This window comes from Bufo bufo, chromosome 3, assembly GCF_905171765.1.
Source record: "Bufo bufo chromosome 3, aBufBuf1.1, whole genome shotgun sequence".
Taxonomy (NCBI): Eukaryota; Metazoa; Chordata; class Amphibia; order Anura; family Bufonidae; genus Bufo; species Bufo bufo.
The window spans coordinates 305,738,387-305,764,038 of NC_053391.1; the positions used below are offsets into that span (position 1 = coordinate 305,738,387).

The 25,652-nt window shown below is 41.3% G+C and overlaps 1 protein-coding gene across 1 annotated transcript in view; it reads left to right on the top strand.

The window, feature by feature from the left end:
- Positions 1 to 22,881, top strand: part of CNKSR1 (connector enhancer of kinase suppressor of Ras 1) — a 62,311-nt gene extending 39,430 nt beyond the window's left edge. Inside the window, exons 12-21 of the mRNA XM_040424235.1 lie at positions 1,651 to 1,757; positions 4,815 to 4,845; positions 5,343 to 5,515; positions 6,235 to 6,314; positions 6,397 to 6,468; positions 7,019 to 7,092; positions 10,652 to 10,707; positions 10,808 to 11,021; positions 12,417 to 12,595; positions 21,789 to 22,881. Coding sequence (XP_040280169.1) covers positions 1,651 to 1,757; positions 4,815 to 4,845; positions 5,343 to 5,515; positions 6,235 to 6,314; positions 6,397 to 6,468; positions 7,019 to 7,092; positions 10,652 to 10,707; positions 10,808 to 11,021; positions 12,417 to 12,595; positions 21,789 to 22,001 — 1,199 coding nt within the window. The 3' untranslated portion in view covers positions 22,002 to 22,881. The remainder of the gene's footprint in view (positions 1 to 1,650; positions 1,758 to 4,814; positions 4,846 to 5,342; positions 5,516 to 6,234; positions 6,315 to 6,396; positions 6,469 to 7,018; positions 7,093 to 10,651; positions 10,708 to 10,807; positions 11,022 to 12,416; positions 12,596 to 21,788) is intronic.
- Positions 22,882 to 25,652: the final 2,771 nt, after the last annotated feature.

Sequence of the window (25,652 nt, forward strand, 5' to 3'; positions counted from 1 at the left end):
ATTGGCACTTCCCACTGCACCACCAATGTTTATTATACTGGGGGGGGGGGGGCACACTCAATGTTTATTATACTGGGGGGGCGCACTCAATGTTTATTATACTGGGGGGGGGGGGGCGTGCCGCACTCAATGTTTATTATACTGGGGGGGGGGGCCGCACTCAATGTTTATTATACTGGGGGGGGGGGGCCGCACTCAATGTTTATTATACTGGGGGGGGGCCGCACTCAATGTTTATTATACTGGGGGGGGGGCACACTCAATGTTTATTATACTGGGGGGGGGGCCGCACTCAATGTTTATTAAACTGGGGGGGGGGGCGCCGCACTCAATGTTTATTATACTGGGGGGGGCCCGCACTCAATGTTTATTATACTGGGGTGTTGGGGGGGGGGGGGGCGCCACCAATGAAGATAACTGAGCTGTTAATACAAATACAGGAGGCGGGTGCTGGAATCAAATAGCGGCACCCGACCTCTATGACAGGGAGCTGCGATCAGCGGCAGTTAACCACTTAGGTGCCGCTCCCTGTCATAGAGGTCGGGTGCCGCTATTTGATTCCGGCACCCGCCTCCTGCATTTGTATTAACAGCTCAGTTATCTTCATTGGTGGCGCAGTGGCCACAGCCCCTCCCCCTGTCCCTGTTCTTATTGGCCGCGGCGGCAGCAGCACAGGGGGAGGGAGAGACTCTTCCACTCTGCGCTGCTGATAAGAAGTGAACATGATAGTTCAGCTTCTGTGCCCGCCGCTGTATTCGGAGCGCTGGTGCGGCTCTAGTCGTATTTGGCGACAAGACTGGAGCCCTGGGGCATAACATTAACACATAATGTTATTCTGCGGCGGGCCCCCATCCCGCCCGGGCCCTCGGACCTTGTCCGAAGTGCCAACCGGGAGTCTGCCCTTGTTCTCCTGAGCGTCTCCTTCTCCTAGGCTGTAGCGCTGGCCAATCGCAGCGCAGAGCTCACAGCCTGGGAGAAAAAAAGCTCCCAGGCTGTGAGCTCTGCGCTGCGATTGGCCAGCGCTACAGCCTGGGAGAAGGAGACTCCCAGGCGAACAAGGGCAGGCTCCTCCTACTATAACCAAGTCCCCTAAGTCTCCGCCTACTTCAACCCAGTGACAGAAGATACCGGAGGGCATAGCAGGAGAACGGAGCTGCTCCCAGGGATAATAGTAAGTGCAGTGAGATCCATGGGTGCCGCTGTACAGATCATGACACTTAGTTCACAATGTTTTGCCAGATGAAAGGTCCTCTTTAAATTTAATGCAAAAAGCCAAGGATCAGCCTCAGATTTCTGCCATGGATACAGCAGATGCACTTTGGACATTCCAATTTTTGTTGTAAGCCATGTGAACAGACATAGATTGACAGGACATACCTTACCAGACATAGATTGACAGGAGGAAGATTGTTGGCTTTAAAACCAGACCAATATCAGTTGTGGCTCAAGCTGCGATCTAGGCAGAGGTATAGTTTTTAAACTATATTGTCCAGTTCTTAAAGCCCTAGCTCCTGCTTGGAGTAAATGAATGGGTTAATGTGCAGATGTAGCGCATTTCCACATGAGAGGGACACCTTTTAAATTAAAATGTAGATCTTTGCAATAATACAACAACAATTAATTATCTTTTTTTTTTTTTTTTTCTCCAAGGTTCGCTCAAGAATTCAGACACAACATCGATAAGTTCTCAAAGTCGCCAAAAGGATAAGAAACTGCACCTTTCACCAGTCAGTGGTCAGCCAAACCGTGATAAAAGGGTACCAAGCCGTTCAACCCTGTTGTATAATGTCTTAACTAGCACTAACTTTCTACTGTCCTATAACAATATTGTTTTATTGCGAACATTTTCTGTTACAAAGACATGAATCTAGCTTAGGGTTTATGTAGGTGATTACCTTGTGTGATTTCACATACAGCATGCCTTTCATTTATCCATAAATCAATAGTGTATGCAAAGATAAAAAAAACTTTGTAATAAATCTTCTTAAAATAAAATGTATCCTACACCCTAGTCAAATTACAATACATCCTACCTCCTAAGCCAGACTTTTTCTTCACTATCTGTAACATCTGTAAAGAATAAATCAAGGCAACTGGACATACTGTAGATTTCTTGAAAACATTTCACTTGTTCTTCCAACGAGCTTTCTCAATTCTGAGTAACTGTACAAGAATTCTCTGGGAATAAATATGTAACTGAATCAACATCTGGTAATTATACCCAGCATGGGGTCAGAGGTCATTATACCCAGCATAGGGTCAAAGGTGTTGATTCCATTATCCTAATTGGAGTCAGTAGGTGATAAAGACTTCCCAGAAAAAGGTGTCAAGACAGCATTGTATGTGGCAGACAATAGATTTCTAACCCCCCCCCCCCCCCCGTCTCTATTCAAGCTTGGCTTCTCCATTTTTACGTAGATGGCCTCCTTCACACCTCGTTTGTACCAATCGGCCTCCTTATCCAAAACACGTACTTGACTGTCTTCAAAGGTGTGACCTGTTTCTTTTAGATGTAAGTAAGTAAGCTGGGTATAATGACCTCTGACCCCATGCTGGGTATAATTACCAGATGTTGATTCAGTTACATATTTATTCCCAGAGAATTCTTGTACAGTCACTCAGAATTGAGAAAGCTCGTTGGAAGAACGAGTGAAACGTTTTCAAGAAATCTACAGTAAGTCCAGTTGCCTTGATTTATTCTTTACAGATATACCATGACCTGGATAAATGAGAACCTTCACATACACTATCTGTAACAGTATAGAATCTGCACGAACTAAAACTATTTGCTAAGAATCACTGAGTCTTTATGAATGATTACACAGAAGAGTGCTGCAGATAGACTATGCGCACACACAAATCTGATTTTCAGATAGTATGTTAGTACATCTATTTCATGCCAGACCTAGATTGACCATAGCACTGCTAAGGCTACTTTCACACTAACGTTTTTTTGGCAGAACAGTCAAGTATCTGCAAAAACGCTTCCGTTACAATAATACAACCGCATGCATCCGTCATGAACGGATCCCTTTGTATTATGTCTTCTATAGCCATGACGGATCAGTCTTGAACACTATTAAATCCGTCCTCATTGACTTACATTGTGTGCCAGGATGGATCCGTTTGGCTTCGCTTCGTCATGCGGACACCAAAACGCTGCAGGCAGTGTTTTGGTGTCCGCCTCCAGAGCGGAATGGTGATTGAACGGAGGCAAACTGATGCATTCTGAGCAGATCCTTTTCCATTCAGAATGCATTAGGGGAAAACTGATCTGTTTTGTACCGCTTGTGAGAGCCCAAGACGGATCTCACAAACGGAAAGCCAAAACGCCAGTGTGAAAGTAGCCTAAGTCACGTAAAGTCTTTCAATACAGAAAACAATAGCTCCTAGATGGGACAAACCCAGGCACTCAGCGTATACAAAACTATAATACAAAAATATATATCCAAAAATATATCTTTATTGAAATAGATAAAACAAATAGATGCATAAATTGGCAAAGACAAACACAACCACATGGAGAGTGCACAAACATGTCGGGACATCAAGTTATAGCATTGCAAGTAGTGGAAAAGGTGGGATGGAAAAACAAGTATAAATCAAAGCATGTGGCTCCCCCACCACATGGTTGTTTGTCTGCCAATTTATGCATCTATTTATTTGTTTTATCGATTTCAATAGATATATTTTTGGATATATATTTTTGTATTATAGATTTGTATATGCTGAGTGCCTGGGTTTTTCCCTTCTAGGAGCTATTCATTTTTGACCCTTGCGTTTTATTCATGCTGTACAACTGTATTCCGGTTTTGTGTTTTTATTGCTCATTGGTATCCCAATACAGAAAAGAAGTCAAAATTCAGAGTTGCGCTGCTCAGCAGAATATATTTCTCCAAGCAGTGGTTTTTATTATACCCACAAAAGAGCACAAATTAAAAGCACATAAAATATGGCCGCACACTGGTACAATATTTTTGTGGCTGGATATGCCCAGAGTTCTTCTGGGGCTTAAACGTTTCCTATCTCCAAAAATTCTATTAAGGGTGCATTCACACGACCGCGCCGTGTTTTGCGGTCTGCAAATTGCAGATCCACAAAACACAGACGCCGCCCGTGTGCGTTTCTCAGTTTGCAGAACGGAACAGGCAGGCCATTATAGAAATGCCTATTCTTGTCCACGGACAAGCATAGGACATGTTCTATCTTTTTTGCAGGGCCATGGAAAGGAGCTACGGATGTGGACAGCACACAGTGTGCTTTCTGCATCTTTTGTGGCCCCATTGAAATGAATGGGTCCGCACCGTTCCCGAAAAATTGCGGAACGGATGCAGACCCATTCATACGGCCATGTGAATGAGCCCTCAATCATTTCAAATACTACTCTGATTCATCTAGTGGCCATATGGGCAGCAAACCTAATCTGCAAGTATTGCTTTCTGTTATATAGTCACTGCTTGAGAAAGATCCCAGGAAGCGGATCGAAACGTTGCGGGTCTGGTGAATAAAGTTTGATACTATTTTACGCCTTGGAGGTGCCGTGGAATTTTTCCTGCTTTCTGTTATATAGTGATAACAGAGTAAGTCTGAATTTTGACTTGCGTTGTGTATTGGAAGATTTGACCTACTTCTGACAGACTGCTTCACTTTCACATTTTGTAAGTAGGACTATCACAGAAAGGCTTTACATATCCACCTGTTGTCTGTGGGACAGGACTGGGATCTGCGCTCGGGCTGCCAATTCTTAAATTTTTCCTTGTAGTTGACTGTTGAATGATATGTCATTTCTATACTTATACTCTTATTCATTTTAGGCTTTAGGAGGAGTTTCACAAACTCAGAAAGGTAATTCTATTAGTTCATATTACTGGTACTCGCCACATACCTGAAATTCATAAATATGTATCATGACCAATAATATCATTAGAAATAAATGGGGGTCATTTATCAAACTGGTGTAAAGAACTGGTTTAGTTGCCCATAGCAACCAATCAGATTCCACCTTTCATTTTCTAAAGAAGCTGTAAAAAATGAAAGGTGGAATCTGACAGCTTCTTTAGAAAATGAAAGGTGGAATCTGATTTGGTTTCTATGGGCAACTAAGCTAGTTCCGCTTTACACCAGTTTGATAAATGATCCAAAAATGTGGGATTGGGAATATTCGATTACAGCTAAATATTTCTTGCTAATTAATATCTGTGGATAGGACACACCAAATGCGAAAAAACCTGCTGACGCTGTTTAGTAATAGTCAGCTTGTCTTGCAAAGTGCTTAACTGATTTTATTTTACGATTTCATTAGAATTGTACAGTAGTTTACATTTGTGTCTGTTGAAACCTAGGTGCTGCAACCAAGTTAAGTCGTAGACGGGTGTCCTGCAAAGACTTGGGTAGCCCTGATTGTGATGGATGGCTGTGGCAGAGAAAGGAAAATGTTAGCTTCATGTCCCAAAAGTGGAAACGTTGCTGGTGTGTTCTTAAGAAAGATCGATTGTACTGGTACAACTCACCACAGGTATACATTGTAAATATGGAGTACTGTCACCGTTCAGTAAAACACATCGATCTACTAGGCTTCCTGTTTACAAGCTATAAATGTCTCTATCCCCTTGTTTGGTCCACTGATCAGATACAATAGCAGCTGGCTAACTGGCATCAAATTACTAGTGCACGGATTTATGTAAAATGCAAAGGACGGAGAAACATGGCTCCCTGCTTGTCTCTATCTATCTTTTTTATAATGTGTGTGTGTGTGTGTATAATAATAATAATAATAATAATAATAATAATAATAATAATAATAATAATAATAATATTATTATTATTAATAACATTATTATTATTATTTAAAAAATTATTTTTTTTTGGATCTGTCTCTCTCTTTCTCTCCCCCTCTACCCATTTGAATGGAGTGACAGCCTTGCATGCTGCGATGGCTCCATTCAACTCTGTGGGACCACTGAAGCTGACTGAGCATGCAACACAGGACTCTTGTTCTCATGATCATTAGGGATCTCAGTGGTCAGATCTCTACCAATCATACACTTAAGTTTTTGTAATGGGACAGCCCAGTTAAAAGTAGACCATTTTGTCTTTTTTCAGCATTCACGTCCTCGAAACAATAAGAGCTGGAATCTGATTTGCTGCTTTGGCAACTCTTCCCCTTTCTCTATGCACTAATTGTGATCAATCTCCACAGTGACTCTTCTGTTCTAAGATTTCATTGTGTTGCAGGATGAGAAGGCTATAGGACTGCTAAATATTTCTTCATATAGTCTGGAAAGCACTCGGGAGGCAAAATCCAAAAAGAAGTAGTAAGTAGTCAAAATTAGAAATGTATGATTGAATAATCGCAAGTGGATGATTTAGAAAATGTTATATTCTTCTTTCCTTTAGTGAATTTCAACTCTCCCACCCAACATACAAGCCATTTGTGTTTGCTGCAGACAACTTGACTGACATGCAAATGTGAGTGCATCAACCTTTATCTTCTAAATTTCAACTTTTATCAGTACTTTCTAGGGCTGCGCCCTAATTTGCTTTCATTCAACCCACAATGTTCACTTTTAAAAAATGATGGCATCTATTTTATTTTTTTTAACATATAGTCTCCGCCCTCTAATGTAAAGATTTGGGATTACTATCTCTTCTTGGGGAGAGATCACTTAATCAGCATATGAGGAGACTTATAGGCCATACATGCTCCTGTGGAATTCTGGGAAGAAAGGGATGCAAAAGACCTCTTAACAAGCTCTGCCTCTAATACCACCAGATGTAAGGTGGCTATCCTAGAAGTAAAGTATGGAGCAGCCAATGGCAGATGGGGACGAGCCTCTCTAGAATCGCATTTTCCTGAGGATAGATCATCAATATAAACAGGCTGCACAACCCCTTTAAGCACCCCATTTAATATCCGGATAAATTCAATTTGTAAACTGCTTTACAGTTGATAGATGAATTCTGTCATCACAATAAATCTTTTGCATTGATTTATCTCTGACTTTTTCTTATCCCGCAGGTGGGTAACCTTTCTCTTAAAATCACTGCAGAGATATACAGCTCCACAGAATTCCAGTCATTCACGAGAGGAAGGTAACTAAGAGTCTCAGGTGGAAAACCAGATTTATTAACCACTTCCCATCTGGGCCCTTTGCCCCCTTCCTGACCAGGCCAAATTTTGCAAAACTGACATATCTCACTTTATGTGGTAATAACTTTGGAACGCCTTTATTTATCCAAGTCATTCAGAGATTGTTTTCTCGGGACACATTGTACTTCATGATAGTCATAAATTTGAGTCAAAATATTTCACCTTTATTTATGAAAAAATCCCAAATTTACCCAAAAATTTGAAAAATTCGCAATTTTCTAAATTTCAATTTCTCTGCTTTTAAAACAGAAAGTGATACCTCATAAAATATTTATTATTTAACATTCCCCATATGTCTACTTTATGTTGGCATCATTTTGGAAATGTCATTTTATTTTTTTAGGACGTTAGAAGGCTTAGAAGTTTAGAAGCAATTCTTCAAATTTTTAAGAAAATTGCCAAAACCCACTTTATAAGGACCAGTTCAGGTCTGAAGTCACTTTGTGGGGCCTACATAGTGGATACCCCCATAAATGACCCCATTGTAGAAACTACACCCCTCAAGGTATTCAAAACCGATTTTACAAACTTTGTTAACCCTTTAGGCGTTCCACAAGAATTAAAGGAAAATGGAGATCAAATTTTTAAATTTCACTTTTTTGGCAGATTTTCCATTTTAATCAATTTTTTTCTTTAACACATCGATGGTTAACAGCCAAACAAAACTCAATATTTATTACCCAGATTCTGCGGTTTACAGAAACACCCCACATGTGGTCGTAAACTGCTGTATGGGCACACGGCAGGGCGCAGAAGGAAAGGAACTCCACATGGTTTTTAGATGCCATGTCCCATTTGAAGCCCCCTGATGCACCCTTACAGTAGAAACTCCCAAGAAGTGACCCCATTTTGGAAACTAGGGGATAAGGTGCCAGTTTTATTAGTACTATTTTTGGGTACATATGATTTTTTGATCATTCATTATAACACTTTATGGGGCAAGGTGACCAAAAAATTGGTTGTTTTAGCACAGTTTCTATTTATTTATTTTTACAGCGTTCACCTGAGGGGTTCAGTCAAGTGACCTTTTTTATAGAGCAGATCGTTACGGACGTGGCGATACCTAATATGTATACTTTTTCTCATTTATTAAAGTTTTACACAATAATAGCATTTTTGAAACCAAAAAATTATGTTTTAATGTGTCCATGTTCTGAGAGCTATAGTTTTTTTATTTTTTGAGAGATTTTCTTATGTAGGGGCTCATTTTTTGCGGGATGAGGTGACGGTTTTATTGGTACCATTTTGTGGGACATACGCGTTTTTGATCACTTGGTGTTGCACCTTTTGTGATGCAAGGTGACAAAAATTGCTTGTTTTGACACTGTTTTTTTTATTTATTTTTTACGGTGTTCATCCGAGGGGTTAGGTCATGTGATATTTTTATAGAGCTGGTTTTTACGGACGCGGCAATACTAAATATGTCTATTTTATTTTATTTTTTCTATTTTTAATTTTTTTTTTTATTCCTTACTTGGGATTTTTTTTTTTTTTTTACATGTGAAACTTTTTTTTATTTTATTTTTTCAACCCTTTATTTTTTTTTTATTTTATTTTACACTTTTCGTCCCCCATAAGGTCATACAAGACCTCTGGGGGACATTTACTTCACTTTTTCTTTTTTTTTTACACTGTTGATTTCTCCTGTAACTGGGGCTGACATAGTAGCCCCAGTTACAGGACAAATGCACCCCTATAGAGGCTGTACAGCAGCAATCCAGCGCTGTACAGCCTCAGAGCAGGGCTGATCGAGGTCTCTGAGAGACCTCACATAGCCCCTGCACACTCCGGTCACAGCGGTCACATGACCGCCGGGCCGGAACAGGAAGCGCACAGCGCTTCCTGCTCTGCAGACACAGCGCTCGGTGAGCGCTGTGTCTGCAGCGATCGTGAAGGCAGGGACACCTGGGCACTGTCCCTGCCTTGTCTTAGGGTTGCCCTGCTGTCACTGACAGCGGGCAACCCGATCAGCAGCTGCACGATTAGCGTGCAGCTGCTATTTCTGACAGGACGTTTTAAAACGTGCTGTCAGAAATAGACGTCCACCCATAGGACGTTTATATCCTATGGGCGGACGTGAGGCGGTTAATTTCTCCCCCAACTAATTTTCAGCTACACTTGACCAGATGTGCAGCCCGTTTTGATTCATATCAGATGCCGTCTTGATTTTTCTTCTCCACATCACATGAGCAGGTGGAACTAGTACCAGGTTTGCAGGCTCTGTGACAGTGTGATTACCCTTTCTACGATATTCTCTTGAATAAACTTAGAAAGGATTAAATATGGAGCCAGAAAGGCTGGATGTTCAAATTCTTCATTATTTTGTGACATTAATCTGTATATCGGTACAGGCCATGTGAGAAAAAAGGGCTGAAACTAGTACAAGTGGTTCCTCACCCTGGAACCAATACGTATTTAAACTTGAGACTATGGGGACAAACCATTTATCATGGGGGTACTATTTCAAGTCCGTTTCGATTGAATCCTCATACTTTGTACAAAATGTAACAAACGTTACATGCTGTTTTGGCATGACCTTGCATATTTGTTTAGAAATGGTACTCCAGTTTTTTATGCCACCCTCCTACTGGAGAAACTTTTGTGTTTTTGTTTTTCTTGTTTGTTTTTTTCTAACATTTTAAAAAAGTCTTGGTTATAAATTTGAAGTGAAACATGGATAACACACCCACTTTTTAAAGCTTGAGTGAAAATGTAAAAAGTCGCAGAATTTTTGTACAAGTAACCCCACAATTCGCAAAGGCCCTATTTTTGCAACTTTTTGAAGTCAGAATTTTAGTATGCAGGGCATGATAAATTTCCTGTATGAGCCTGTGTGCCAAGCTTTCAAGTTATCCCTGTTCCACAGGGTAGGGGATAACTAACTGATTGGTGGGGGTCTGACCTCTGGGAAACAGAACATAGTACTGCACCATACTGTAGTGAGGCTTTACTAGACCGCCAATCAGTGAATGCATTGCAGCAGTACAGTTAGTATACCCGTAAATGCTAATGCTGATTGGCTGCGAAGATCCAGCCAATCACATATGTCACAGATCTGGACTCTGTGTGGCATTGTATGTTGAATTTGGTTTCAAGCTTCTGTAGAATGCCCCAGGAAAGACCAGTACGTATATGATTAAAAATTTGTAACCTGAGTCCATTGTAAATTGAGGGAACACCATAATTACATTGTACAGGAAGTTCTGGTGTCTGTATAAGTGACATTTTTCCCTGTTGACTCAAGAAAAAAAAGTGAAAACTGAGGCCTGATTCAGATTACTATGCAATGGTCCAAATGCAGTGCATCTTATATATAGTTGTAAAAATGGCAAAAACTGGTATCAGGTTGTATTCACATTGTGCGTTCATATGTAATTTTTTTTACCATAATCTGCGCAAAAATTGAGGAACAAGGAAATCTGAATTTAGTGAATGTTTAAAAATGTGATTTCTTTAAGGATTTCTGTAATAGTAGTGACCTGACCAATATTAATCTCTCAGACTGTTACAGTGAGACAGAAGCTGAAGATGATGATCAAGTCAAATCTCATGATATGGTATGGCTTCACCCCTCGTTGTATACCAACAATTGTTTTTGTATTTTATTTTATTTTTTTCATGTTGACTGTGAATTCTCCTTTTGCCAATCACTTTTAGGTTAAGAAGCCCTTGATACCGTCACCTTCCAATTATTTGCCTGGTTCAACGTCTGCACCTGGTCGTGAAGAAGGAGCTGAAGGAGGACACGTCACAAAATCCAATACTGTCCAACAGTTGAAACAGTCACCTGTGAAAAATACATCTGAAGCAATATCAGCAGCTACTTGTGAAGAAGGGGCAGAAGGCGGACAGTTGCCAAAATCGAGTAAAGGTCATTGTTTACTTTGTTGTTGTTTTGGTTATTGCAGAATTATTTCAGTTGATGGGTACATACATATTAAAGCCAAGATGAAATTCTGCTCTAAACGTTACATGTTCATGGGTTTGATGGCTCTAATATGAAGAAGCCCTATGTTGATCATACATGGGTGAACATTTCACTAATATAGCTGTTGATGGAAGATTTACCTGCTTGCAGATATCCTTGGCTCCACTGTGGAATATAAATGGTTTCTCCTTTTTCTAGAACAAAAGATTGATCACATAATGGAAAATAGATTGAAAGGGGTTTCCATGATTTCTTTCATAACCTCTCCTTAGGATAAGTCATCTTTTTCAGATCAGTGGGGTATGAGTCCTGGCACACCACTTGATTGGCTATTCTCACAAGCTTTGGCATCGGAACATCTCGGCTCCATACTCTGTTTTGTGGCAATGTCTGGATACTGCAGCATTGCTCCAGTTCACGTGATAACAGAAAAAGCCTTTTAAAGGGGTTTTCTGAGATTTTTAGTCATCAGTACGTGATCAGTGGGGGTCTGCCAAACAGTTGTTTGAGAAGGCACTGGGGCTCGCAGTAGTGCTACAGCCTTCTGTCAGATTTTCCTAGGCCAGTGAGGACACGTTCATCGGTCGCATCGCTTAGGCATAGCTCAGCTAAGAGAAGGCCACAGTGGTCACAGGAGCGCCAGTGCCTTCTCAAACAGCTGATCGGCGGTGTTTTAATATATGCAAATGAGCCTCTAGGAGCAACAGGGGCATTGCCATTACACCTTAGAGGCTCTGCAATTGCTGCACTGGTCCTCTTAATTAAAGTGCAGAGAAAGCGGAGCCTCTAGGTGTAACCGCAACGCCCCTGTTTCTCCTAGAGGCTTATTTGCATATAATAAAACATCATTTTTCTCAGTAATGCAGGCACATATGAACATAGAGCCAACACAGATGCCTTCAGCTGCCAAGAGCACATGCAACAGGTCAGCCAGGTACAAATCTGCTGACAGATGCCTTTTCATCTTAGCCTCATCTTGTGTCTGCAAGCAGCCAGAATCTTATCATTTCACTCTGGCTATACAGGTATAACAATATAATTTTAAATTTAATCAGCAAAGAATATTGGACCCATTAAGATTAAAAAGAAAACAAAATGGTGTTTACAAGTGGAAACACATAAGTTAGAAAGCACTAAAGATTTGTGTTTGTGTATTGGCTGTATTCTATTCACCTTCACTTTGTATTCCATATCATGGCTTTCGTACAGATTTGTACTGGTTCTAGAACATTTATTAACATAAGAATATTTCTATGATCTTGTAGATCTGTAATAGTTCGGTAAACATTTTTACATGGTTTCGGACATATGTGACAACACTTTGCACTGTTCCTACAGGAATCGGTGATGATCTAGAAATAATGATGACTTGCCTGAAACAAGGAGGTGTTTCGCTCATTGGTAAGAAGACTACAATGACACGGGATGAATATAGGAAATCTTTTATACGTCGCAACAAGAATCCGGACATAAATCATAAAGCACATGCTTTACGTGTTCTCCAAAGCACATTGAAGGTGAGTGAGCGTCGCCATTTTTTTGGAAGAAATTTCCTTGTTACTAGTAGTACAAAATAAATGTGGTAACAATGCCAGCCATAGTGCCAGTACTACTAGCTGTAGTAGATACATGGTGCCAGCCATAGTTCCAATAGTAATACCAACAGTAGTGAACGCATAGTATCTCACTGATAATTCATTCCTTCACTGCAAAATTTGTCAGATTTGCCTTTCAGCAGCTTTGGTAAACTGGGTAGCATGCAAAGGTATGCTGGAGACCAAACTATGTGTAGTATATAAAATAGTGGTAAGTTGTGGTGGCTCACTAGCAAGTAGTTAAGGTATGGTGCTGCAAGCTCATATAGAGGGAATCACCCCACCTTCTCTTAAAGGCAAATGTAGTAATAGAATAATGAGCGAGCACTCATACACTTGGCAACCAGATTGACATATGCAGAAAATATTTATTAAATCCCCATAAAATACAAGTAATAAAATTTATAAGAACAATGTAGCAATAATATACAACATTACAGTCACATATATTGTGGTAGATATGATCGATACTATATTCATATGACTCAATAGTGTCGATAAATTCAATAATATATCACACCAAAAAACTTCAAGTATATGCTGTTATTTTGGAAAGAGGGGGCGCTATCTTCTAGCGCTCTATCCCAATTTGGGAAACTGAATGTCACTGAAAATGTTGTAGGTGTATTCACTGGGAGCGCAATATGTTCATAAAGTGTCCACAGGAATCCTGATAATATGAAAAGTCTCTTATAGCATATCCTTTTAAGCTTGATATGAGCTTTGGATTGAAGAAAACTTTAAATCGATGTTTGGCTTACCGTCTAGCGTCTGCTGTCTCCCTATTGCTTCAATGGAGCTTTAAATATTTGCCGGCTTATTCAGTCGCTCCATAAAGCAAGCTGGTTTGAATTTCGCGGGAGTTCCAAAGATCGCGGGAATTGCCACTCTGTTCCGCAATTTCCTTTGGTGCAGCTTTCGACGATAAGAATAGTTAATCCTTTACTGTAGAGATTTTCTTCTGTATGGCCATACAGTATTATCGGAGGCTTTTCAATGCAGGTACATCACTTGTTTCACCATACGCGTTACGGGTATATTCACTCTCCCTTCCTCAGTGGTCGAGTGTCTGCCTGCTCTGCCTCCATTTTTATCCATTCCTTTAATTGCTTCCCAAATTTTGGACACCTGTTGTTCATGCTACTCCCAGTTGGCCAGGGAATCCTCCCACATAATCAGGGGATAATTCTATACAGCCTTGATATCTGATTGCTAACACTTATAAAATGACTTTTTATAATAAAATATTATTAAACAAATTTTCAAGATTAAAATATCAATATAAGAATATAAAACAATAAATCATAGATGTGAGGAATCTTAAAAGTTTCATAGGAATCCTAGAGTTTGATACAATTATTCGGATTTGATAGAGAAAGAAGGGTGGGTATCTCGGAGCCAAGGACACGTCGCAGCGCCGATAAACGGCCTAGCATGCGGCGTGCCGTCGGCCACGAGACACCCAACCTACATAAATCCAAAAATTTCCAACTCCGAATTAAGGCCTTTCAGTTGTAGAGATCCAAATTCATAAATGCGTCTGGATTCTATCCTAGACATTTGTCTGATAAAATCACTGCCTCTCCAGTGTTTCTCCACCTTCTCCAGTGCCGTAAACATCAGGCTCGATGGATCCTGATTATGCATCTCTTTATAATGTTTAGATAGGGAATGTTTATCGTACCCCTTCCTGATGTTGGCAATATGTTCGGCCACTCTTTTTTTGAATGGCCTCTTGGTACGTCCTATATATTGTCTGTTACAGGGGCACTGGAGAAGGTAGATAACTCCACTGGAGTCGCATGTAAGACAATCTTCTATCTCCCAATTAAAATTGTTCTGAGTCGAGGGGACATTAGTCATCAGGCGGGTTTTTTTATTCATTCTACAACCCATACACCTTCCACATTTATAAAAACCCTTCAAACTCAGCCAAGTTCCTGAAAAACTCCAACTTATTCTGTTTCCATGGTTTTACGGTAGGGGCCACCTTAATAACTAGATTGGGTGCCCTAGTGAAGGTAATCGTCGGAACAGTCGGGAGTAAGTGTCCCACAATTTTGTCATTCAACACATGGTGCCAATGGGTTTTAATAATTTTCTGAATCTTCCTATAATTCTCATTAAATGGAAGAACAACTCTCATGGCTTCTTTATTTTGTGTTTTATCTTCCTCATTATCCATCTCATTTTTATCTTTATTGTCCTCCTTATTAAAGAACTCTCTTCTATCTAATTTCCTAATTTGGTTGAGTGACTCCTCCACTAAGTTTTCAGGATATTCCTTCTCAATAAATTGTCTTTTTATCTCAATGGCTTCCATCTCAAAAGTATGTCCCTCTGTGCAGTTCCGCTTAATCCTACGGAACTGACCAGAGGGAACATTTGTCAGCCATTTTGGCAGGTGACAGCTAGAAAAATCAATATAACTATTTCTAGCTGTGGGTTTACGAAATGTCACACATATATATTTATTACCAGATTGTGTGATTAATAAATCCAAGAATTCGGTGCTCTCCTGTATGTTTGAGGTAAAGACCAGATTTAAATTATTAATATTAATTGTTTCTAGGAATTTTTCCAATTCTTCTTTACTCTTTTTCCAGATGAAGATCACATCATCTATATATAGTGTATGCAGAATGTATGTACCATGTGTAGTCTCAATTACATCTCTACAGAGATTGTTAACCAGCTTTCCAAGACTGCTGAATTCCTAATTTGCCTAGTTATGTAGTGATACATTCCCTCATGCTTAGCTATACCACCTTGCTGTTCAGGGTCCTGGAAAACCAGGGACAACAGATAATGTTGCCCTGGTACTATATGATAGATTCACACAATATATCAGGGCAGCATTGTGTGTATTTTATAAAAACCAATCTGTCCCCTATCATCGCCCTGCAGAGATTGTTACCCAGCTTTCCCAGACCACAGAATAGCAGATCAGCCTATTTATGAATTGGTAAATCCCCAGTATTGTAGAACACCTAGAAGTATGTGCTAGCCAGGAGCCTGGAAAAGCTAAGTAAGGGGCCATTCACATGGCAGCTGCGTGGTTTCTGCCTCTTCTGCCTCTTAAAACAATGCCGAGAATGGACATGTCCCTTCTTGGCACGGCCACAGCTTTAAGCCACTGTTTCGCGATCCTCATCGCAGCCTTCGATTGAGATAAATAGGAGGCAAAAACCACGCACCTGCCAGTGGGAATCCCTGTGACGGACAGATTTTGCATTCAGGTTACCAGGCAAGCTGGTTACCAAGTTATGTGGAACTGGGGACCGCTAAATACAAAATCTACCTAGAGAAAATACTTGTCCTTACTCCAAAATAGTGCCATAGCTAGGCAGATGTGGCTTTCAGGGTCCTGGGAGAGCTGACAAACCTGCACATAGTAAAGGTAGCATTATATGGACAGTGAACAGCTCCACAAGACTTTTAATCCAGCTTTCCAACCCTGATGAATGTCAGATGTATCCAGAAAGGCAGACGTTCCTCCTGTCTGTATTTGCAAACATGCAAACTTGGTATTCAGGTACCTAGAAAAGCTGGGTAGCACTTTCTGTAGTGCCAGTGTCCTAGTACTGTATAGTAGATCTGCATACATATAGGGGGAGGTTTTGTGAGAAGCTTCCTAGTTTTGCAGTTTCCACCTCTTTCACGGTGCTCTAGGTGTCATTTGAAATGAATCCCCCTTTCCCTGGACTTCTGGTTTAGACTGTGAGGTCATGCTCGCTCACAGGGAGAGATAACATCCGATCTAAAGCCAAAGTTGGTGGGGCTGGGGGGATTTATCTGGAAGTTTTAGCAGGAAATCTGCTAAAACTGCTTTCTGTAACAGCTTGCAGATGACCATGGAGAAAGGTATAGACCAATCTTGCATGTTTTTACTTCTTGTTTTTCAGGGTATAGTGGTCCTTTGGCTACTTTCACACACTGGCGTTTTGGTTTCCGTTTGTGAGATCAGTTTCAGGGCTCTCACAAGCGGTACAAAACGGATCAGTTTTGCCCTAATGCATTCTGAATGGAAAAGGATCCGCTCAGAATGCATCAGTTTGCCTCCGATCAGTCTCCATTTTGCTCTGGAGGCGGACACCAAAACACTGCCTGCAGCGCTTTGGTGTCCGCCTGACGATGCAGAGGAACAATGTATATAATTCAAATAGCCAGGAGGCTACAAAGCTCCTGTTTCTGGTCAAATAAAACTTAACATTTATTTCTATCAATAAAACTAATACAGAACAGGAGAGAAGAAAAGAAAGAAAAAACTTTTTAAAACTTTAAGGGTGCTGTGATGTTACCAACGGCAATAGACTGGGATAATTCCCATAAATGCGTCCTAAATCGCTTGGGATGATTCCCACTGAAGTCACCTAAATTATCACTGCTATCATATAGAGTGTTCTGAGATAGACTCATATGTATCGCTAGGAGAAATTCCTTATTAGCGCCACTCTAAGTATAGCTGCTGCCGCTGGTGCGTCCAAGTATAGTGAGTCTGCAGTTCTCACTACTTAAACACTGAGTCCATCACATCCCTAATTAAAAAGATATCAAGCTAGAGCTCCCCCAACATGTTTCGCCACTGGATGTGGCTTCATCAGGGGATGGAGCTACTATCAACACGAGTGCTTCGTAAGTAAATGCTTATACCTGTTAGGGGTGGGCTCTTAGTCATCCTCTGCCCTATCCCTATTCAGAACTCGTGTGACAGCATGATCATCCTATCAAGTACCTTGAGGGCTTCTCTTCCGTCATCTATTCGCGTCACCCCTTCAAACGCGCATGCGTCAGAACTTAGAAGATTTTCCCTTATTGCTCTGTGTGCCTATCGCGCATGCGTCAAAACTTCTGATCGAGTCCCATTTAGCAACATCTACTGCGCATGCGTCAACACTTCTATTTGAGTCCTATTCGGCACAGTCTACTGCGCATGCCCCCATACTTAGAGATTTTTATCTTTAGCTCTCCGATATTATTCCGGATGTCTATTGGGCATGTGTGGACACTTTTCTTTCGATTCTTTTTCTTAGGTCTCTAGTGCGCATGTCTTGGGACATAGAATGTATTCTCTGCTTTTTTAATCTGGATAGGATATCTACGCATGCGTCGGCACTTTGAAGTTTGTATCTCTATTAAATATGTAGCCCTACTCACCTGGCAGTTTGAATTTTGCCACATTATTACTCACCATATATCTCTGTTTATTTAAGTGATGCACTGTCAAGATGTAATAGATTTTTATATATTATGGCTTGTCTGCTAACCACATATATCTATATAGGGGCTTAGTTCTTTCATATCTTTAGTTGTACAAATTAGAGTCTTATTCATTTTCTCCTCACTTTTTACAGGAGGGAGGGGGGGGGGGGGGAGCGTTTTTTCAAGATACGGAAAGGATCGATTTCCTCCTTCCTTTTCTCCATGTAAATTAATCTTATATTTTTATTTTTCCTATTTTTTAGTTATTTGTATCAATATTCATACCAATATTTCTACATGCAATAAGTGAATTGGCCTTATAGTTTCATTGACTAGTGGCATTATTATATAAACTAAGGGATTATTAGAGGTCTTTTGTTGGTATGCTCTTTCCCTTTTTCCTGCTCTTACATAGAGAGAGAGAGAGAGATGGAACTTCAAATTCCTATTTTTATTTTTATAATCAAATAAAGGCCGTAAAGGAGAACCCTTCATTTAGTCCTTGTGGACTCATTGTATCCAGTCTGTGTATCCACCTAGCCTCGCTCTGTAGTAATTTTTTATCAAGGTTACCTCCTCTTGGTCCTAGATCAGTCTCCATTTTGCTCTGGAGGCGGACACCAAAACGCTGCCTGCAGCGCTTTGGTGTCCGCCTGACGATGCAGAGGAACAATGTAAGTCAATGGGGACGGATCCGTTTTCACTGACACAATAGAAAATGCATCCGCCCTCCATTGACTTTCAATGGTGTTCAAGACTGATCCCTTTTGACAATGTTAACGATGATACAAACTGATCCGATCTGAACGGATGCATGCGGTTGTACACTGCTCAAAGAAATAAAGGGAACACAAAAATAACACATCCTAGATCTGAATTAATTAAATATTCTTCTGAAATACTTTGTTCTTTACATAGTTGAATGTGCTGACAACAAAATCACACAAAAATAAAAAAATGGAAATCAAATTTTTTAACCCATGGAGGTCTGGATTTGGAGTCACAGTCAAAATTAAAGTGGAAAAACACACTACAGGCTGATCCAACTTTGATGTAATGTCCTTAAAACAAGTCAAAATAAGGCTCAGTAGTGTGTGTGGCCTCCACGTGCCTGTATGACCTCCCTAAACGCCTGTGCATGCTCCTGATGAGGTGGCGGACAGTCTCCTGAGGGATCTCCTCCCAGACCTGGACTAAAGCATCTGCCAACTCCTGGGCAGTCTGTGGTGCAACGTGACGTTGGTGGATAGAGTGAGACATGATGTCCCAGATCTGCTCAATTGGATTCAGGTCTGGGGAACGGGCGGGCCAGTCCATAGCATCAATGCCTTCGTCTTGCAGGAACTGCTGACACACTCCAGCCACATGAGGTCTAGCATTGTCTTGCATTAGGAGGAACCCAGAGCCAACCGCACCAGCATATGGTCTCACAAGGGGTCTGAGGATCTCATCTCGGTACCTAATGGCAGTCAGGCTACCTCTGGCGAGCACATGGAGGGCTGTGCGGCCCTCCAAAGAAATGCCACCCCATACCATTACTGACCCAATGCGAAACCGGTCATGCTGGAGGATGTTGCAGGCAGCAGAACGTTCTCTACGGCGTCTCCAGACTCTGTCACGTCTGTCACATGTGCTCAGTGTTAACCTGCTTTCATCTGTGAAGAGCACAGGGCGCCAGTGGCGAATTTGCCAATCTTGGTGTTCTCTGGCAAATGCCAAACGTCCTGCACGGTAATGGGCTGTAAGCACAACCCCCACCTGTGGACGTCGGGCCCTCATATCACCCTCATGGAGTCTGTTTCTGACCGTTTAAGCAGACACATGCACATTTGTGGCCTGCTGGAGGTCATTTTGCAGGGCTCTGGCAGTGCTCCTCCTGTTCCTCCTTGCACAAAGGCGGAGGTAGCGGTCGTGCTGCTGGGTTGTTGCCCTCCTACGGCCTCCTCCACGTCTCCTGATGTACTGGCCTGTCTCCTGGTAGCGCCTCCATGCTCTGGACACTACGCTGACAGACACAGCAAACCTTCTTGCCACAGCTTGCATTGATGTGCCATCCTGGATAAGCTGCACTACCTGAGCCACTTGTGTGGGTTGTAGACTCCGTCTCATGCTACCACTAGAGTGAAAGCACTGCCAGCATTCAAAAGTGACCAAAACATCAGCCAGGAAGCATAGGAACTGAGAAGTGGTCTGGGGTAACCACCTGCAGAACCGCTTCTTTATTGGGGTTGTCTTGCCAATTGCCTATAATTTCCACCTGTTGTCTATCCCATTTGCACAACAGCATGTGAAATTGATTGTCACTCAGTGTTGCTTCCTAAGTGGACAGTTTGATTTCACAGAAGTGTGATTGACTTGGAGTTACATTGTGTTGTTTAAGTGTTCCCTTTATTTTTTTGAGCAGTGTATTATCAGTGCGGATCTGTCTGTGCAGATCCATGACGGATCCGCACCAAACGAGAGTGAAAGTAGCCTTTAATGCTTGGTTGGTGACTTAGGTCAAAATCTAGAATTGCTGCACTGCAAATGCCTTGGCCACTTAAAGATTTTTCAGCAAAATCATTTCTTTGCCAGGCATTGCCTAGGAGCAGGACCCAGCAGACACATATTAGAAGGGATTCTGGAGAGACAAGCCCTTTAAAGAGAACATGTCACCTCTTTGGACATGTCTGCTTTGGAAACTACTTTCAACCATTCTGGAGCATCTGTTCATATAACTCTATATTGTTCTGTTCCTCTATTATTCCTGCTAAATAAATGTTCAACTATTTGTTAGCAGTTGGACAATGGCAGCACTGATTGGACAGTGTCAGGGACAGACCTCCAACTGGTAACACCCAGTTGTATATTTCTTCCTAAACTTCTAGTGGCAGTAACTGTGGAACAGAACAACATAGATTTATGTAAAAAATATGCTCCAGAATTTCCATTTCATGTGAAATAAAGTGACAGGTCCTCTTTAAACAGACATTCCGGAAACTATGCATAAGTCAATAGTATAAGCAAATCTAAATTTTTTTCCATCTCCAATTAAGTCTCCACTTCTCTTCCCCCTGCGTCTTGAATTGGCTATTCACAGCATTCAGGTTAAATGCTGCCCATAGAAATCTATGGAGAGAAAAGAGGGTAGATGGAGTAGTGATCTGCTGGAGGGGACAGAGACATTGGCACTAGTAATTTTCTTTCTCACCTCAGTGCTGGTCTCACAACTACACTGCTGAGTGATGCAGTATAATTTCCTCCATGGTGCAGTGATACAGATATGTACTTTCTTACGGTTTCTCTTGGTTGTCCTGATGTGTGGTGCGAGACGGGCAGCTTTTGAAAACATGATTTCTTGATATTGTGCCATGAGGTGTCTTTCCTGTACGTATCTGTGTGGGTACTCAGTGGTTGTGTTGTAAATTGCCACCAGTCAAGAGTTTCGCTAGCGTGTTAAAATATTGAATTGGTTTCCAAAAAAATTTAAATCCCTTACCAACTACAGAGCCAAGTGGGCACATCGGTAGGGGAGCAGAGTCTTTCTCGCTCTGTACTGTGTATGAGAGATACCATAGCAGCCAGTATCCATCCACTGTCTTAGGAAAAACTGGTAACTGGAGATTTAGGGAAAACTGACGACTGTTGATAAGGCTAGGGCTACACGGTGACACTGGTGGTGGCCAGGATTGCTGGGTAGCGGTGATCCCATAGAAATGAATGGGATTGTCGTGCCAGCTGTGTTGGATTTCTTGCGACTGCCTCGGCAATCCCATGCATTTCTATGAGATCACTACTACTCAGTGATCCTGGCCGCTACTGGTGTTGCGCGACTAACTCTGAAGAGATGTCTAAATGACAGGTACACTTTAAACAGTTTAAATTAATTAAAATAAATAATTTAACAATTTAATTAGTATTCTGTTTCCCATAGGCAAAGCTTTTAGAGCTGCAGTCATTGAACCAAGTCCTGGAGAATCCAGACCTTACCTCTGCTGCATTTCAGAAATGGAAGTCTCAGCATGAACATCACTATGGCAGTCTTGAAAAGAGTCCTCAGACACAGCGAGCAGTTGCTGGTAACCTATATCAAGAAAGGAAAGATGATGATAATCATGGTGTCAGAGAGAGTGAAGAAAGTGACTAAGTATTACCTATGATAGCGATGAATATCAAATACTATGATGGTGTATCTCTAGCGATTTCAATTTCAACAGTGCTTGGCAGTTCATTCTCAGTTTAATGGGATTGGCAACTATGAGACGTTAACTATTTATAGTTGCATTATTGTATATATCTTGATCTACCAGTGCCGCTGATACCTAAGTACTTTCTGGATAGGTCATATTGTAATGCATCAGTTGCCCCAGTTAAGCTCACAGGGGTCTTGCTTTGAAGATGCTAAAAACCAGCCTGGTCAATGGTGCACCAGACTCTGTGTGCCCTTCATAAATTGACGTGTGGGACCATTACTGTCATTGAATCTCATCGCTCTGATCTTATTATTGAATTTTACAATACTTTTCCAAAGAAGAATGGATGGGAGTAACTGGAATTCACTTGACAAGAGGATTATTGATGCTGAAGACCTTCTGTTGGCACAGCGTTTGTCATAAATGAACTTATTTTTAACATCCGTTTGAAATTGTACCAAGCTGCTGTATCTGATGGGATATCAGGCACACGTAAAGCCAGTATTTTCCTTTTTTATGTATGTTGCTTTTAACATCCGCTTTTTTCACACATTTCCTTAGCCACAGTTAATAGAAGAATGAAAGGTTTTTATAGATGGGTATTTATAGTTATTCATGTTTTGCATGCTTTTTGGTTATTTGAATTTAATATCCCTAAACATTTGTACATGCACACAACATACTGTATGTACATGCCACATTTAAAAGTTCCTGGACTCATCTGAAGGCTGAATAATGGCTTTATTAAAGGGGTTGTCCGGGTTCAGAGCTGAACGCGGAGGACATACCCAATTTCACCCAGGCAGCCCCCCTGATCTTAGAATCGGAGCATTTCATGCTCCGATGCTCTCCCTTGCCCTGTGCAGGGCAAGGGCTTTTTTATTTACAACAAAACACTGCTGGGCAGAGGTTTCTCCCCAGCAGTGTGTTCGGTGATGTCACTGGTTCTGATGGGCCGACTTTAGCGCTGCCCTAGCCGTTTTACTGGGCTCACTGATGTACAGAAGCCTCCTTCTGGCAGCCTTTATGGAGAGCCTGGTACGTCACCGGATCTCCTGAAAATGCCTTTGTCCTGCGCGATTCAGCGCAGGGCAAAGGATAGCATCGGAGCATGAAATGCTGTGATGCTCATGTCGGAGGAGCTGCCTGGGTGAAAATATGGGTATGTCCAGGTTCAGCTCTGAACCCGGACAACCCCTTTAAGAGATGCTGTTTTACAAGTCCTGCACCAAAACTACAGTGTGCAAGCGTAATCTTCAAATGGAGTTGGAACCCATTATTTCCTGTTTTTTCGCTATACCGTATGTTACTTTTAATATACTTAAAGGAAATGTGTTACTGGAATTTTTTTTCTGCCAGTTCAAACCAGATAGCGACACACATCCTTGTTTACTAATCCGTTTTAATTTTCTGATTAGAGATTTCTTTACCCTATTGCGTGAACATGATTATGGAGGTGGCCATTTTGCTTGAGCTGTTCTTAACAGCATTTACACAGCATTAAGAAAATGTTCTTTATGGCAGCCCCATGGTCCATAGACACAATGGTCAGGAGGGGACCTCATTGACTTCTATGGGAGAGTTTTCTAAGCAATGCTCTGTGCCCTGTGGAGAGGTCATTGTACAAGGAATGAATATATAAGCTGTGATATCGACCATTGTGAATAGTGGATCCTGTGTTGTCTGTACAGAGAGGTGACATAAGGAGGCTGCAATGATAAGGAGATAACAGCAGTAAAGTGATCTGTATAGACCAAGAAGTGGCGCCTATTATTAGGCTTAGTGGCCAGTGCAAAAACTGAAGTATAGATATTGACATGGAAAATTCAAAATAACATCACCAAAAATTCTTTAAAAACTTTAACATAAAAATGTGCTTCAAACAACAGGTCATTATTTGATGACACATTTGCTTTAAGGCATACCTCCAGTAAAAAAGGAACCGTACACATGCTTCGCTTGTCAAATTTGATATCTCAGTGGGCTGCACTTTGTAATGTATATTTTACCTACAGATGTAACCAAGCTAAACTTGACTGATAATACATGGCACAGTGTTATCTTGTGACAAAAGGCATTGTAATCCATGAAAAGTTAGTTATCTTTTGGTGCCACTCTTTACTTAAAGAAGAACTCCCGCAAAAAATATTCTCTGACCTGCTAGAAAGGTACATGATGTAATCTGTAGTAAATGTACATTTCTTACCAGTGTCTGTATTTGTGAGTTATAACCTCCCTTCTGCGTCTCAGTTGTGTCATGTGACCAGAAATCAGACTCACCAACTGACACAGCATCTTATCCGTGGACAGGAAGTCAGTTTCTCTATGTATTCCTATGGGAGCCTCACTCTCAGTCTCATAGGAATGAATGGAGAAGTAACTGACTTCCGGTCCTGTGTCAGTTGGAGATCAGACAGTTGTCACATGACACAGCTACAATTATAAGAGAGGGAATAACTCACAAATACAGTCACTGATGAGAAGATTACCTTCACCACAGATTACATCATGCACCAGGTCAGAGAATAAAAATGATTGCGGGAGTTCTACTTTAATGCGCTAACCATCAAGTTTAGCTCAGCTGCATCTGTATATCATTTGGATCAAGAACATTTGTCAAAGTTTCATATATTCACCTGTACTATTGATTTATGCAAAGTTTGTTTCATAAATCAGTGACCGTTTAAAGGATATGGACAGCTTTGACATGTAAAAAATGTAATTCCTTCATGCACTTTCAGGACCCTTGATATATGCAGTGTGCAACCTGATTCCAGCTGGGCATGGTCCCTCCCAGTAATACACACTGGATGTGAGGTCTGTCTGTCCAGGATGTTGCTGCCTGCAGTTGCTCTTGTGTGGTTACAATCTCAGTCTACGCTGATGTTACTTTCTCGGCAGATTCTGCCATGAGTACTTGAGTACTCTCCTCCCTCTTTAGACTGATACACCCTTTTTAATCTCCTTGCTCTGCAGACTCTGCATTAAAGGGAACCTATCATGTTGAACATGGAATCTGAGCTGCAAATGGTGGCATGTTACAGTGCAGGAGGAGCTGAGCAGATTGATGTAGAATTTAGTAGGAAAGATTTAGTATAACCTGTATTTCATTCATTTAAATTCTTGCTTATTATGGGCTTTGGGGTCAAAACTGACTGCCTTTCCTTTATGTCTGCATACAGAGATAGCTGTCAGTCACTGATAGGATCGCCTTTTTGAGTCCTAAGCCCAGAACAAGCAGGAATTTAAATGAAAACAAGTTATATTGAATCTTTTCCCAAAAACTATGTATCAGATTGTCCATCTCATCTTGCTTTCTAGCGTGATGTTGGAGGGAAAGAAGGATCAGGCAAGTACAATTTCGGAATCTAGTTTAATCTGACAGGAGATAAGCATGTGAAAACACCTGCATGCTCGGCAGAACAGTTTATGCATGTATATGGGGAGTTAGGATGAATAGCTGTCGGCCAAACAAGTGTTCGCCTGCCAGCTGTAGGTGTGTGTGTGCACTTTAAAGGGGTTGTTCAAAATTTCTATGTTGATGACCTATCCTCAGGATAGGTCATCATTTTTTGATTGGCAGGGGTTCTGGAAGTGGAACTCCC